Source organism: Cyclopterus lumpus, chromosome 24 (genome assembly GCF_009769545.1).
Source record: "Cyclopterus lumpus isolate fCycLum1 chromosome 24, fCycLum1.pri, whole genome shotgun sequence".
Lineage (NCBI taxonomy): Eukaryota > Metazoa > Chordata > Actinopteri > Perciformes > Cyclopteridae > Cyclopterus > Cyclopterus lumpus.
Window position 1 is genome coordinate 15,066,723 of NC_046989.1, and position 12,274 is coordinate 15,078,996.

At 41.2% G+C, this 12,274-nt stretch overlaps 1 protein-coding gene across 4 annotated transcripts in view; it reads right to left on the reverse strand.

Annotated features, from left to right (window-relative positions):
* Positions 1-10,240, reverse strand: part of susd6 (sushi domain containing 6) — a 28,948-nt gene extending 18,708 nt beyond the window's left edge. The window contains exons 1-2 of one of the 4 annotated variants that reach the window (XM_034528395.1): positions 10,098-10,240; positions 4,302-4,481 (exon numbers count right to left, since the gene is read on the reverse strand). In XM_034528395.1, coding sequence (XP_034384286.1) covers positions 4,302-4,440 — 139 coding nt within the window. In that variant the 5' untranslated portion in view covers positions 4,441-4,481; positions 10,098-10,240. Of the gene's footprint in view, positions 1-4,301; positions 4,482-8,805; positions 9,008-9,808; positions 9,939-9,968 lie in introns of those variants that run through there. The other 3 variants (XM_034528394.1, XM_034528397.1, XM_034528396.1) reach the window with 3 other exon arrangements.
* Positions 10,241-12,274: the final 2,034 nt, after the last annotated feature.

The window sequence follows — 12,274 nt, forward strand, 5'->3', positions numbered from 1 at the left end:
CCGCCCCCCTAAAAGACCTCTTTGTTCTCACATCGCAGAAAGGAGGCAGTAGCCAGCGACAAATTGCTTTACTCCAGCCTGCCTTCAAACTGCCTTGCTAACAGGACTTCAGGGGACTATTTGGAACAGTTAATTGCACAGAACCCATTGTTTCCCTCCCTCGGGCTGCACCGTTTGGATACACAGCCTATCTAGCAAACTTTGTGCGAGGGCTGGAAAGACTCACACACACAATTTTGTTTGGCTACAGAAAGCAACAAGTTTCAAAGACTATACAGCTGTTTGAAGACGCATGAAGTAGGGCAAGGCTTATTCAGATATGTTCCTCTGTGGTCAGAGCAATGACGCTACACTAGCCACTGGAGTCTACTCTGTTATTAAAAAGAAAAAAGGGAGTTGTTGAATCTTTTTACTTGAACTCGACTTTTGAGACAACACCCTTGGGTTGTACCTACACCGTGATGCAAGACCTGCCAAAACAAAAAGGTATCCGAGTGTACAATAGGCCCTCACCAGGTGGAGAAAAGAGTATTCAACTTAAGCCAAGAATAGACAATCGATTGTCAAAAACAAACATGAATCCCAGAGGAAATAAGAAGGGCAGCTCTCTGCTCCTTCTCTTGCTCTCCTCCCCCTGCTCTTGACTTTACCCTCTATGACTCCACTTTTCTACCAGGCCGGGGGAGCCATTTCCCGTTCTCGCACATGGACATACATACACGTCACCATCACACAGAGCACACAGCAGGCTTGTTTGTGAGAGTCTTCTGGTCATCGCTGGCACTTTCTTGTACAGCTTTAACTCAACTCCAGTAGACAATGGGTTTTTAGGCGGTATGGTTTATCTGTTTAAGTGGACCCTCAAGGACGGTCCAAGTGTTTTTGCCTCCTGACATATAATACTGTAAGAGCAGAAAACACGGCATGTGATTGTTGTGAATAGACCCTTTTGGAGCTCAGAGTTCCCATCTTTATTACTATGTCAGTTCTGACTCACTGTCTAGGTCCACTTCCCCTGAAACAAACCACAAAGGCTCACTGTAAGGAATTGACACCATATTAGGAACTGAGCTCTATGCAGCCAACATTAGTGGGAAGTTCAGACAGACTCAGAGAAGACATGAAACGAGTAATGGTTGCACTGTGCCCTGAAAATCCTCCAGACTGATGCCATTTATCTTGGGCATACACACATCCCAGAGTACCGCTTTGATGCCGTGTTTACTGGCACTCTGCTTGAATGCAGAGGATGTTTTGTTCAGCATGTTGCTACTTTTGAAACAATGTGCTAGATCATTAACACAAATGTAATCAAATGTAGTAATCACGTGCACACATATGAGGCAGCCATTTACATGAGCTAAGCAGCTAATCTTGTTTACAATGAACAGCTGGACCACAGATAAAGAAAAGACATGGCGTGGACTTTGATTGCATCTAAAAATACTTCGGATTCAAAGGCTTTGTGACTTCTCCCTAACGAAGCATATTAGCAGGTACAATACATTGTTGTCCTGGCTTTTCTAAAGATAAAATGCAGGAGCTCAAAGCTTTTCCTTTCTCTGTTAACGAAACCAACATTGGTTTGCCGTCTATCATCCTGTCTCTCCAGCTTATCACTTAAAGGTCTGAAGGAATCTAAAATAGAAGTTTGATGCCGTTTCTGGTGTTTAGAGCTTTTGCTCTCGTATGCAAATGCTGCACAGTGTATATTCTAACTATCCATTTCTATTCATACAGCACACTGCTATTTGTATGAGTCTGGTATAAGCCTGTCAGCAGTGATGACATTTCATATTCATGATTTCCAGAGCAATCGCCATCCCTGGAATACGGGGAGTCATGGGATCACCTATGTAAATTATGTATGCCACGCGAGCAGGAGGCCGGTGAACAGAAGAACTAATAGCACGACAACTTTAAAGCTTTAAAAGGAGGACCTCACCTTTATGGTAACATTTTGAATTATAGATTTTATTTCATACTTCCATGTTGTAAATGCTGACATTTCTTTCTTGGTTGTTTTAGTATTAAACATAGCTGTAGTTAAATTCTTTTCATACATCCCATGTAGGCTGTTTATATTCATGTACTCTTATCAATACACATTAAATCCCTTTTTTGTGTGCTTTATTTCTGTGACTCAATGCAAGTGTAGCTTGGATTAAATATTTAGGTCCACACTACAGTACCTGAATGGAAAATTCCCTCATCAGATATGAAATAATGTACATTAACAGGTTAGGGAAGAGGTTTTAAATATTGACATGCTCTTTTAATAAAAAAAGTAATACAGGAAAGCAAATATCAAAAGCGTGACACCATTGTAAGACCCAGAACTATTGAACTGTGAGTCAGCCCGAACGCTGCCTTGTTGGCGGCCTTCCACTATATGCAAGGTATGTTAATACACCCCTCTGACAACACCCAAAGCCAACCTTTGTACTGTTGACAGCTCACTCAAAGCACCGCCTAGTCTTTTTCCTTTACATGCTTAAAATCTAGCTTAATTACAACATAAAATACCGGTAGTACAGGTATCAATAAGAAAACAAAAGAAAATACGTACTAATAAAAGGTTAACTTTATTCTGTGCGTTATCCAGGCTGATTAATTCAAGCATTCAATGAGATAGTAGGTCCAGGCATTTAAACATGCTAGTGGAAATAGTCTTTGATGGAGGCTAGAGAACTTCCTGTCCTTTTCCATCAGTTGACTAGCAGTCTTAAAAGGTGCATCATAGGTACTGAAAATAAAATCTAAACAAAACAATGTGTCCCTATGTGTTGCACCAACAGTAATGAACATGGTCGATACAGGGTCTTTTGACAATGAATCACATAATATCGTTGTACAACCTATTACTGTATGTAATATGTATACCATCCACAAGTAATCAGAGTATGTGGAGCACACATATACAGTACACAGAGCACGTGGGCTGGTGTATGTGTGCGGGTGTGTTGGATACAGAACGTGAGCACGACACTAGTCCCTCTGGGCTTTACATGAATCATGTGTATTACATAAGAGTTTGAGAGAGAGAGAGAGAGAGAGAGACACACACTTGGCATCAGCAGTGCCCTCCCACTGTCCATCCACCCATCTCTCAAATACCTAATCCATCCGTTGCCATTTCTCACACACACACACACATTCCTTTATTTAAGGCATTAAAGAAACTTAATCAATTAAAGCTCTAAAAACATCCCAAAGCCTTAAAACACCCCTCGCACACAGTTACTTATTCACACATACACAGTCTGCCTCCACTCTGTGGCAAGGACATCTGGCACATTTCACAAGCTGGCTATGTGAGAGGAGAGAGTGTGTGTGTGTGTGTGTGTGTGTGTGTGTGTATTTGTGTGGGGGGAGGGGGACTGGAACATTGGATAGCTAAAGTGAAAGAAAAGCTGGCACAAGTGAAGGGGTTCAACGAGTACATGCTATTAAGATTGTATTCCTTAAAAGAAGAAGAAAAGGACACAAGTTCTAGAGGTCCTTTTGGTTACTATAACTTCTAATTGTGAACCAAATGTCCCTCCAACATTCAAATCAATTTGAAAACCTGATACCTGAAAAGGTAGATTATAATACATCATTAACATTACTAATAAAACGATTTGTTTTAATCCATATACAAATATGACAGTTTGATTTTCTTTATCATTTGAATTGTGTGTTTTCATGAAGAAAAAAAACCCATTATAGATGACTATAACAATATATAAGATTCAAAGTGTTACATTTCTTGAGTGGTTTGATTTGTGGAGAGGTGGCAAATATGGATCATCAATGATCAGTAAAAAAAAAAGTGATCAGGCATCGCTAAAAGTTATATTTGCTCCCTTTTGTCTTTTGTGCTGATCCGATCTGTGACACGATCCAATTCGTGAGTTTTATGATTCGTTGCACCAATACTGGCTAGCCATGATAAAAGCTCTCAGAGGACACTAAATGTCATCGCTGATTAAAACCTTATGACAGTAATGTCACCGCAGACAACATCATCTCTCCATTTCACTCAATAGTGGAAGGAGCGGTTGTGACTCATTAGCCGTGAATGGATTCACAGAGTGGGAGGGCTCTCAGCTGCCCCTCGGAGGCAGAGCAACCTCACAGACCCAAGGGTAAAGGAAGCCAATTTAATCTAACTGACCTGCAAGATGGGGGGGAAATAACCTCAATCAATTCACAAGAGATGGGCAAAGATGGCAGTTTAGTCAACATGTATCACATGGGAGCGGAGACAGAGAGAGAGAGAGAGAGAAAGTGTGTGTGTTTGTGTGTCTGCATCTTACCTGATGCGTGACCATTGGGGAGCAGGGTAAAAAGGAGGAGAAGCGCAGAGGCAGCCAGCCTGTGGGCTAGAAAGGAGGAGGTTGAGGAAGAGGAGGAGGACAGGGCTCTCGTCTGAAACGCTACCATTCCATCGCACATCTTTTCCTCCGGCGACCAGCGAGAGTCCTCTACGGCTTAACCTGTCCAGGCCACATAGAGAGGAAGGGATGGAGGGGGAGGGGAGGGAGGAACGCGGATTACTAACAACATTCAGCGAGGATTATGTAACCAAAAGCAACACAGAGTGACAGGAGGGAATAGAGTGAGAGAGCTTTACACTAAGCGAGAGAGAGTGACAGAGACGAGGCCTTCTCTACATGTCATCAAGTAACGGTTGGCTTCCTGATAATAACAACGGCATGAATGACTCCACGTGCATTTCCTATTCTTAAACTTTAGTTCTTTAAACAGCATCCTTCCGAGTTCCTCTGATCTCCCCTGGATCCCCACTTTTGGCTCTGCCACAAGATCTAACTAAATGAACCAGCCATTACGCTCTGCCGTAGATGATGTAACGGGGAAACAGATCCCTGCTGCTGGTGAGGTAGGAGCATTAGGGAGAGACTAAAGGTGTGTGAGACAGTCAGAAATTGAGGACTCCCTGGTGTTTGGGTGGCACTGGCCATTAGCAGAACTTTAAAGATATGTGTTAATTTATTGATCCATTATTGGTTTGTTAATGCATTTATAAATGTACATACACTTAAAAGGTTTGTAGTAGGTATTCCTCAAATGTAGTTATTAAAGTGTTTCAATAAAGATGGTAAAGTACAGTTGAATGATAAACAGATGCCATACTGCCATCTGCTCAGCTGTGATGCAATGCTGCCATATGCTGCACACTGTCATAAGCAATAGAGTGTGATGGATAACTTATTTAAAAGATAACTTCATCAGATGCTACTTTCTGAATTATGTCCTGTATTCTTCAGCTACTCATAAAGGCCAACATACCATATAAGATGTTGATCAATTTAAAAGTATCTTTTGGAGACAATTTCAGTCAACAATGTCTGCCAAATAATAAGCTTTTTTTTCATTACCGGCTGTCACAATGTGTTTACAAACAAAGTGTTTAACTAGTAGGTGGCGGGATGGCAAATGTTAAGCCTGTTCAGTGCAGAGAAAAGTGGAGATAAAGAGTTACTGCAAGACAGACATTTGTTGGTTGATTGGGGGGACACTGAGACTTACACCATCATTACATCAATGGGGTGCAGGTGCACAGTCTTGATTATGTTTCTACAGAGAGGGATGAAGTAGCAGTAGTTGCGTTTGTGGGGAACTAGCTTTGCTGGCAGGAGGCATATCCTCAAGAGAGGGCAGAGGGCCCATTACAGTTACTCAGGGCTGCTGAGCTAATGGCTACAGTAATGGCATGGCTGCACTTAGAGAGCTGTGAATTTGATTGCAAATCTGCTGCGTGGCCACTGCCACCGATGACCCGGAACTACAGCGATGAGGGAAGTAAGTGTAAACACACATTCTTGGTTGTTTTTTGTACCTACCTGCACAGACCGACAGACAGACAGACAGACAGACAGACAGACAGACAGACAGACAGACACAGAGACAGAGACACACACACACACACACACACACACACAGCAGGGCCCCCTTCTGCCTGCCATCTCTCTGAAGTAGGACGGAGAGGCATACCTGCATGTAGCCCATGCCACTGAAAAAGAGTGACGCAAGCCAGATTTGGCAGGACAGTTTGGGTTCTGCATTGAGCCAAAAACACATACATGGGCTCCGTGCCGAACATTTGAACCACAGACATGTTCTCATTCGTCCATGTTGGGATCAGAGCACTGCTGCGAAGGCCTGGGTTACAGAGAGGCCATGCTGTAACTCAGATGATGATATGCCAGATGAACGTCTTATAAATATCGAGGACAAAAAAAAGTCACAGGCAGGACACAAGATGGCACTTGTTTTGTTTAAAGGTACTTGTTGGAATGTAAATAACCACTTGGGATGGCATTTATAATGCAGGGCTAACCTCCTGAGAGAGCTGAGGGCAGAGTATTGACCGGCCAGTATGTTTGCAAAGTGAAAATTCAAGCAGAATTAGCCCAATTGTTTTCACACAACAGCGTCTGAGAAAGGACAAAGTCATGTTCTAAGGTTCAATAAAATACAGCATTCCAATTAGCTGGAACAAGACAGCTTGTAGCCTGAAAGGAACTGTTTGCAGATATTTTAATGCAATGACTATATTAATTAATTGATTAATACTACAGCAGGCAGTTTGACAGTGAAAGCACACAAATATAGTAGTATGGATGTCAACTTTTTGACAACTGTGTTAGTTTCTTGTCAGGCACTGCCAAAGACGTTGAGCTTGACAGATCACATTCAAGAAGGTGCTGCTATTTTAAACTTCTTTGAGAGACTCAGGTTGTGTTTCCTGGAAAAAATATTTGAGTTCAACCACATGAACAAACTTCCTGTCAGGAGCTGCATCTTGATATGCACCATCGATTTACAGCCTGTGGTGCCATTGCTGTGTGTACAGTCAAACGGTGCGTGTTTAAATAGCCATCAGTATCATTTCAAAGCCATTCTAAATGGTTGACATCCAAGCCATCATTGCAGTATGACTACTCAGTTATATTAGTGTCGCTGGAACAGGACAGTGGACAAAATATGATGTACATCTTATCAAACCTGAAGCAGCTACTGAAATGAATACTACAAGCAGAAAGCTCAAATTAATCTAGACTGACTCAACAGAATTTATATTAAAAAAAATGTAATGACACGTACATGTTAGCCCATACACACAGATGTTGCAAGAAAGTGAAACACTTACTCATACAAAAGAACCAGACAACTCCCTTGTTTCATAGACGGAATGGAACAGGACAGGACAGTAGATTCACGTTTTTCTCTGTTTATACAGTTGTAAACTGAATATCTTAGGGTTTTAACAGTTGGCCAAATAAACAAGTAAATTGAATAAGTTACCTAATCAAAGTAATAATCAATAATGTAAATGTATCGTTAGTTGCGGGCCTGAATGACATTGCTAAAAATAGCAATGCTATTTGTCAGTTGTGTAGGCCATGTTTGGGCCTATTTCATTAAGAAATCTAAGGTTGTTTGTTTAGGCCTCCACTTGGGGAAAAACTATCCTACTTTCCACTTCAGACACCAGTGAGACAACCAGCTAGCCAGCAGGCTGCTACTGCAGTTTTTCAGCTGCCCGAAGCTCCTGGAATGCAAAGGGAGCCAAGGAGAGCAGCAGCGCAGGCATGTGTCCGGGAACAGAGAGCACTCAGTGTGCCAAAGAAACAGCCGGGAGGAGATTTCCACCCGATAGACCCAAATGCTACTGCTGCTGGTCGAGCCCGCCTGGGCCGGTGAAGGGAGCCCAGAGATGGGGCTCTGCATGGCAGCACAGAAAGGGCCCTTTGTTAAAAAAAATAAATAAATAAAAAGAAGTATGTAGTGTTAAGCCCCACAGCGCCCAAGCATCCCTCTGTACTGCTGCAAGGAAGAGGACAAAAACAGAGTGAAAGATAGAGAAAAGAAAAAAAGAAGAGAAGTAAGATGAAACCAGAGAGACTGTCATCTGTTATGTTGACAGTGGTGAAAAGTGGGCAAAGCTGAGAATGTGATGGAAGCCAAACGCAGTGTTCTTATCTTTACACACAATATGTTTTCTCTAAGCTATGTTGTCAAACAGAAAAGGCCTCTGAATACTGGACTGGGAGTTGTAACAATCTCACTTCAGTTTTAAATTGAGCCGGTTAAAGCTGCACATTGTATATCTGCTAGTTCCTCAATGAAAGCCAGAGTGTGTACAAAACCATCGTAACAATGAGAGTCAAATGAGCGATTCCGACACTTTAAAAAGAATCACCGCTCATGAGTTCTGCAGTGAGAAACTTAGTTTTGAATCAAGCACATTTGGGTTTCAATCAGGTTGTGGAAAATTAAACTCACACTACCCAGCAAAATAAGCTGCCTCTAAATATGATAGGATTTAAGACATTATAAAAATATCAAGAAATAATGAAACACAACACACTTAAATTATTACAATTGCCACAAAAACTGTATTGACATAAGGCACAAAAAGCACCAATGACTAAGTGCAAACAAAGTCCTGTTTGGTCAGCGTTTAGATTTGATCGTTGAACATTGTCCCGCTCAACAAAGTAGCCCACTGTCTGTAAAATGTTTACTAACATTGTTTTTTACAATTGTAGGGAATTATTTTCCAGCAAAGGTAATTAACACCTTTGGGGGGTGGGCAATATGGTAAAATCCTCCACAATGACAAATATACTTTTATACATCAGCGATATAGAGCATCATGTAATAATGCTGAAAATCGAATGAGAAATTATTTCTTTGTACTTTATAATGGATAAAATATCCAGGCAGGATTGTCTGTTTTTAGCTAACCCTGTTATATCAAGGCAAACAAAACGGACTAAAATCCAATCTTACCGTAAAGTATGGATAATTACTGCAGTATAAAGAGTGTGGCAAATACATTATCATCTCCTCTCCACCAGCTCGCACAACAACATGTGGGGCACAACGATTTGATCAAAACATTGGTTGGCCCCTATGTTAGACACAGACCACCAAACTATTTGCTTAGGAGGGACGCATAGTCCTGCCTTCCTTTCCATGACTTCATAGTCGTTTGAAATGTACATGTCATCTTTGTTCACCATTATAATTATAAAAGCAGCTCACCTTTGGACCTCCCTGCATTTTGCTGTGACGTGTCATTTCTTACCACAAGAACCACTCAAACTCTTGTTGGGACATCAGCGAGGCAGTGGGAAATTACAATGTTGGATATATCGGAGCTACACAGACCTTCAAACTCAATTATACATCTTTGCAACTGTATGAAACGTGGTCAACTGCCTTCATGGCAGCTCTAACGCAGAGTCACACGCTTCGACACGTGCAAATGTACAGCGAGCTATTTAAACAAAGAGTGTGGTGGGCTGCCAGGACTACACGCACACAGCGGGGACAAAAACAAAGACAAAACCAAGGCAAACTCATTCTATCAAAGTGGCGACACATACATTCGTTAGGCCTTTGTCTCAGCCAGTCTCACACCATTAATAATTCCGAACACCTTTTGTTCGACAACGTTTTGTATCTGTACTCGGTATCATTGTCCATATCATGTAAAAACATAACAACACAGTAACGCTACAGCTGTTAACTGTTTGAGACTGGACGAACTGCCTACTCGAGCCGGTTTACGATTATATTGTATCGCGAAGCTCTTTTTCAAGGAAGGGTGTGCTATCTGCTAAACAATTAAAGCCGACAGAATACATTACCCGACAGAAACTAAACGTGTCATAGCGTTCACGAACAGCTCATGAACGTGTGTCCCTGACTACGGCTAGCTTAACTAACGACACACTTAAGCTAGCTAGTTAACTTACGTTAGTTGAGAAATACACAATTGACAACTCACTTTTCTCCTTGAGAAATAACGAAATGTTGCTCTAGCTCTAAACGTTTATCCCCGTTTTTGATAATAAAATCAACAAATACAAACGGGGAGGCAAGAGACAGACAGGACATCTCATAGTGGCCTATGTGTGCTTAGCTTGCGAAACACAGGCAAGACTCACCAGCGTAAAGGTTAACAGCGGCGAGCCTCCTCTCACTGCTTCACACTCGATGCATTAACGGTTGTAAAAAATGGACACACCCAAAAACCAGAATCTGGCTAAATGATATTTTTACAAAATTATGTTTACGTCGTCTAGTGTTATTTCCTCAGTACTGTTCCGCGTTGTTCCTCGTCCTCCACGACTCGCCAGCTCCTTATTTTAGGTGAGCGGAAACGCTCGCGGTGAGAACTCTACCAGCTGCCTCGCTCTCGCGCGGTCTCCATGGCTACCTCGTTAAAAGGGCGGATCCTAATCTGTCAAGCCAACCACAAGGGTCGACTTCAAAATAAAAGCACAGCGTTTGGTGGGGAGATGGGGGAGACAAAAGAAATCGAGAGATACACAATAAGGAACAATAAAAACTGCAAATATCTTGTCTAGAAATGTATTGTATTTTGGGGCACGAGTCATTATATAATAGGTTCTTCTAGAAATAATCTTGTTATGCGATGTAGGCCTATTTATCTGTTTTGACATACACATTTAATGAATAAAACACAAAATAATATATCACAGACTTTGGATATCCCATAGTTGTGTGTTTTACCTTTTGCTGCTTTGATGTTTGCATCTTGAGCTACAATCTACTGTGATGTGTTTTGTCTCCCTCTGCTAAATACGTATCTGCAAACATCTACAGCTATACCACCTGAAAGGTTCTTACTGTCATCTCTAAAATATATTTTGACTTGGCTGTCGCTTTTTACTAGGCTATTTCATTAGAGCATCTCAAATGTGTTTTCTTTGTAGCTGTGACTGCTGGACGGAGTGCATCCTCACGGTGTGCATATGCACTAAATACAAAAGGTGATTAATAAATAGACTGGTGAGCTTAATGTTCTCATAATGTAATGTATTGCAGTTAGAAGACACACAATAATTAGTGGGTATAAATGTTACTTCCATTCACTCCGAGGGGAATGAAAGTGAGATCTCTCATCCCTCCTAACCACAGTTCACTGTAACCTTGCAAAACCTTGCGTCACTGCAAAGAAACATCAAAGGCCGTCATTTATTTAGTCCTATACCTAAAAAGAGTTCATGAAGTATTTGCACACATCTCTGTCATACAGCTACAGATAAAGCTACAGAAGCAATATTGAATCAGTCATGTCTTTCACATATATACAGTTTGTTAGAAGTAAATCAATGTGTTATTGATTTTCCGGATCCATGAAATATGGAAAGCTATAGCGTCACAATAAGGTTTATTGAGAAAGGTTGACTTGTGAGATATAAAACGAATTTGGCTTTAATGTGAGAATAATTTCATCCATATCATACAATGAACTGTAATGTATGCACTGAGTGATTTTCACTTCACATTAAAAGCAATAGGGCCGAAACTAGTCATATTATTTAGCAAATATTCTAGTTTTATGACTCGTCTATGTATTGCATTATCCTTAAATGTTGCTCTCTGTCTCTGTACTTGTTATGAAGTTATTGCATGAATGGTGAGAAGGTCCCCTCCAGTCATATACCGTATTATGCAACAGTTAGGACATGTATATAAGACTACAGAGGTGCTACTCTAAATGAAAAGATGCATTCTAGGGTTGAAAGGTGCTACAATGCCTCCATGTCCAAAACACAGATTACTATTAGTTTAAAACCATAACATGACATTGAATTTAATTGACACAAACATGAGTGTCAGGCGTTAATGTTGGCTCCCTCCTTCGTTTCTACATTTCCTCTTCTTGTATGAAGGATTCCTATCTCGTCGTGATCCCTGAGGGTTTGAATCGCTGGCACTGGTCAGCCAATGATTATAAACTCCTGCTAAACACCTTGACATGTCATTGAGTCATGTAAAGAGCCCCTGACAAGACACCCACAGGTCTACCCTGGAGATAAACAAGAGTCTCCTGAACCCAGTTGCCATTTTGCTCATTAATATGACAATCTATGCAGCGAGGTGGTTCAACTAATCAGATAATGTGTTCCATTGGGGGAACATGTGCTGTAAATTGTTTCCTATCACGTAGGCTAATGTTCCTGTCTTACTGTGTACATGTCGATAACACAAGGGCACGCTCCAAATGCCATGTACTGTGTCAGGAATTAAACGTTAGCCTTGGACAGGAAGGACGTCTTAACCTTTAAGGCTGTTCACTATGTGCCAATGCTGACATCTAGTGGCTGCTTCATCTCCCTACAAACACGTATGGGTTCCTGAGTCGATTATATTATTTGGCAAATAATTATTACTTCTTGAAATTAATTTGTGACCACCGATGTTGTCTCTGTTAATAACACAA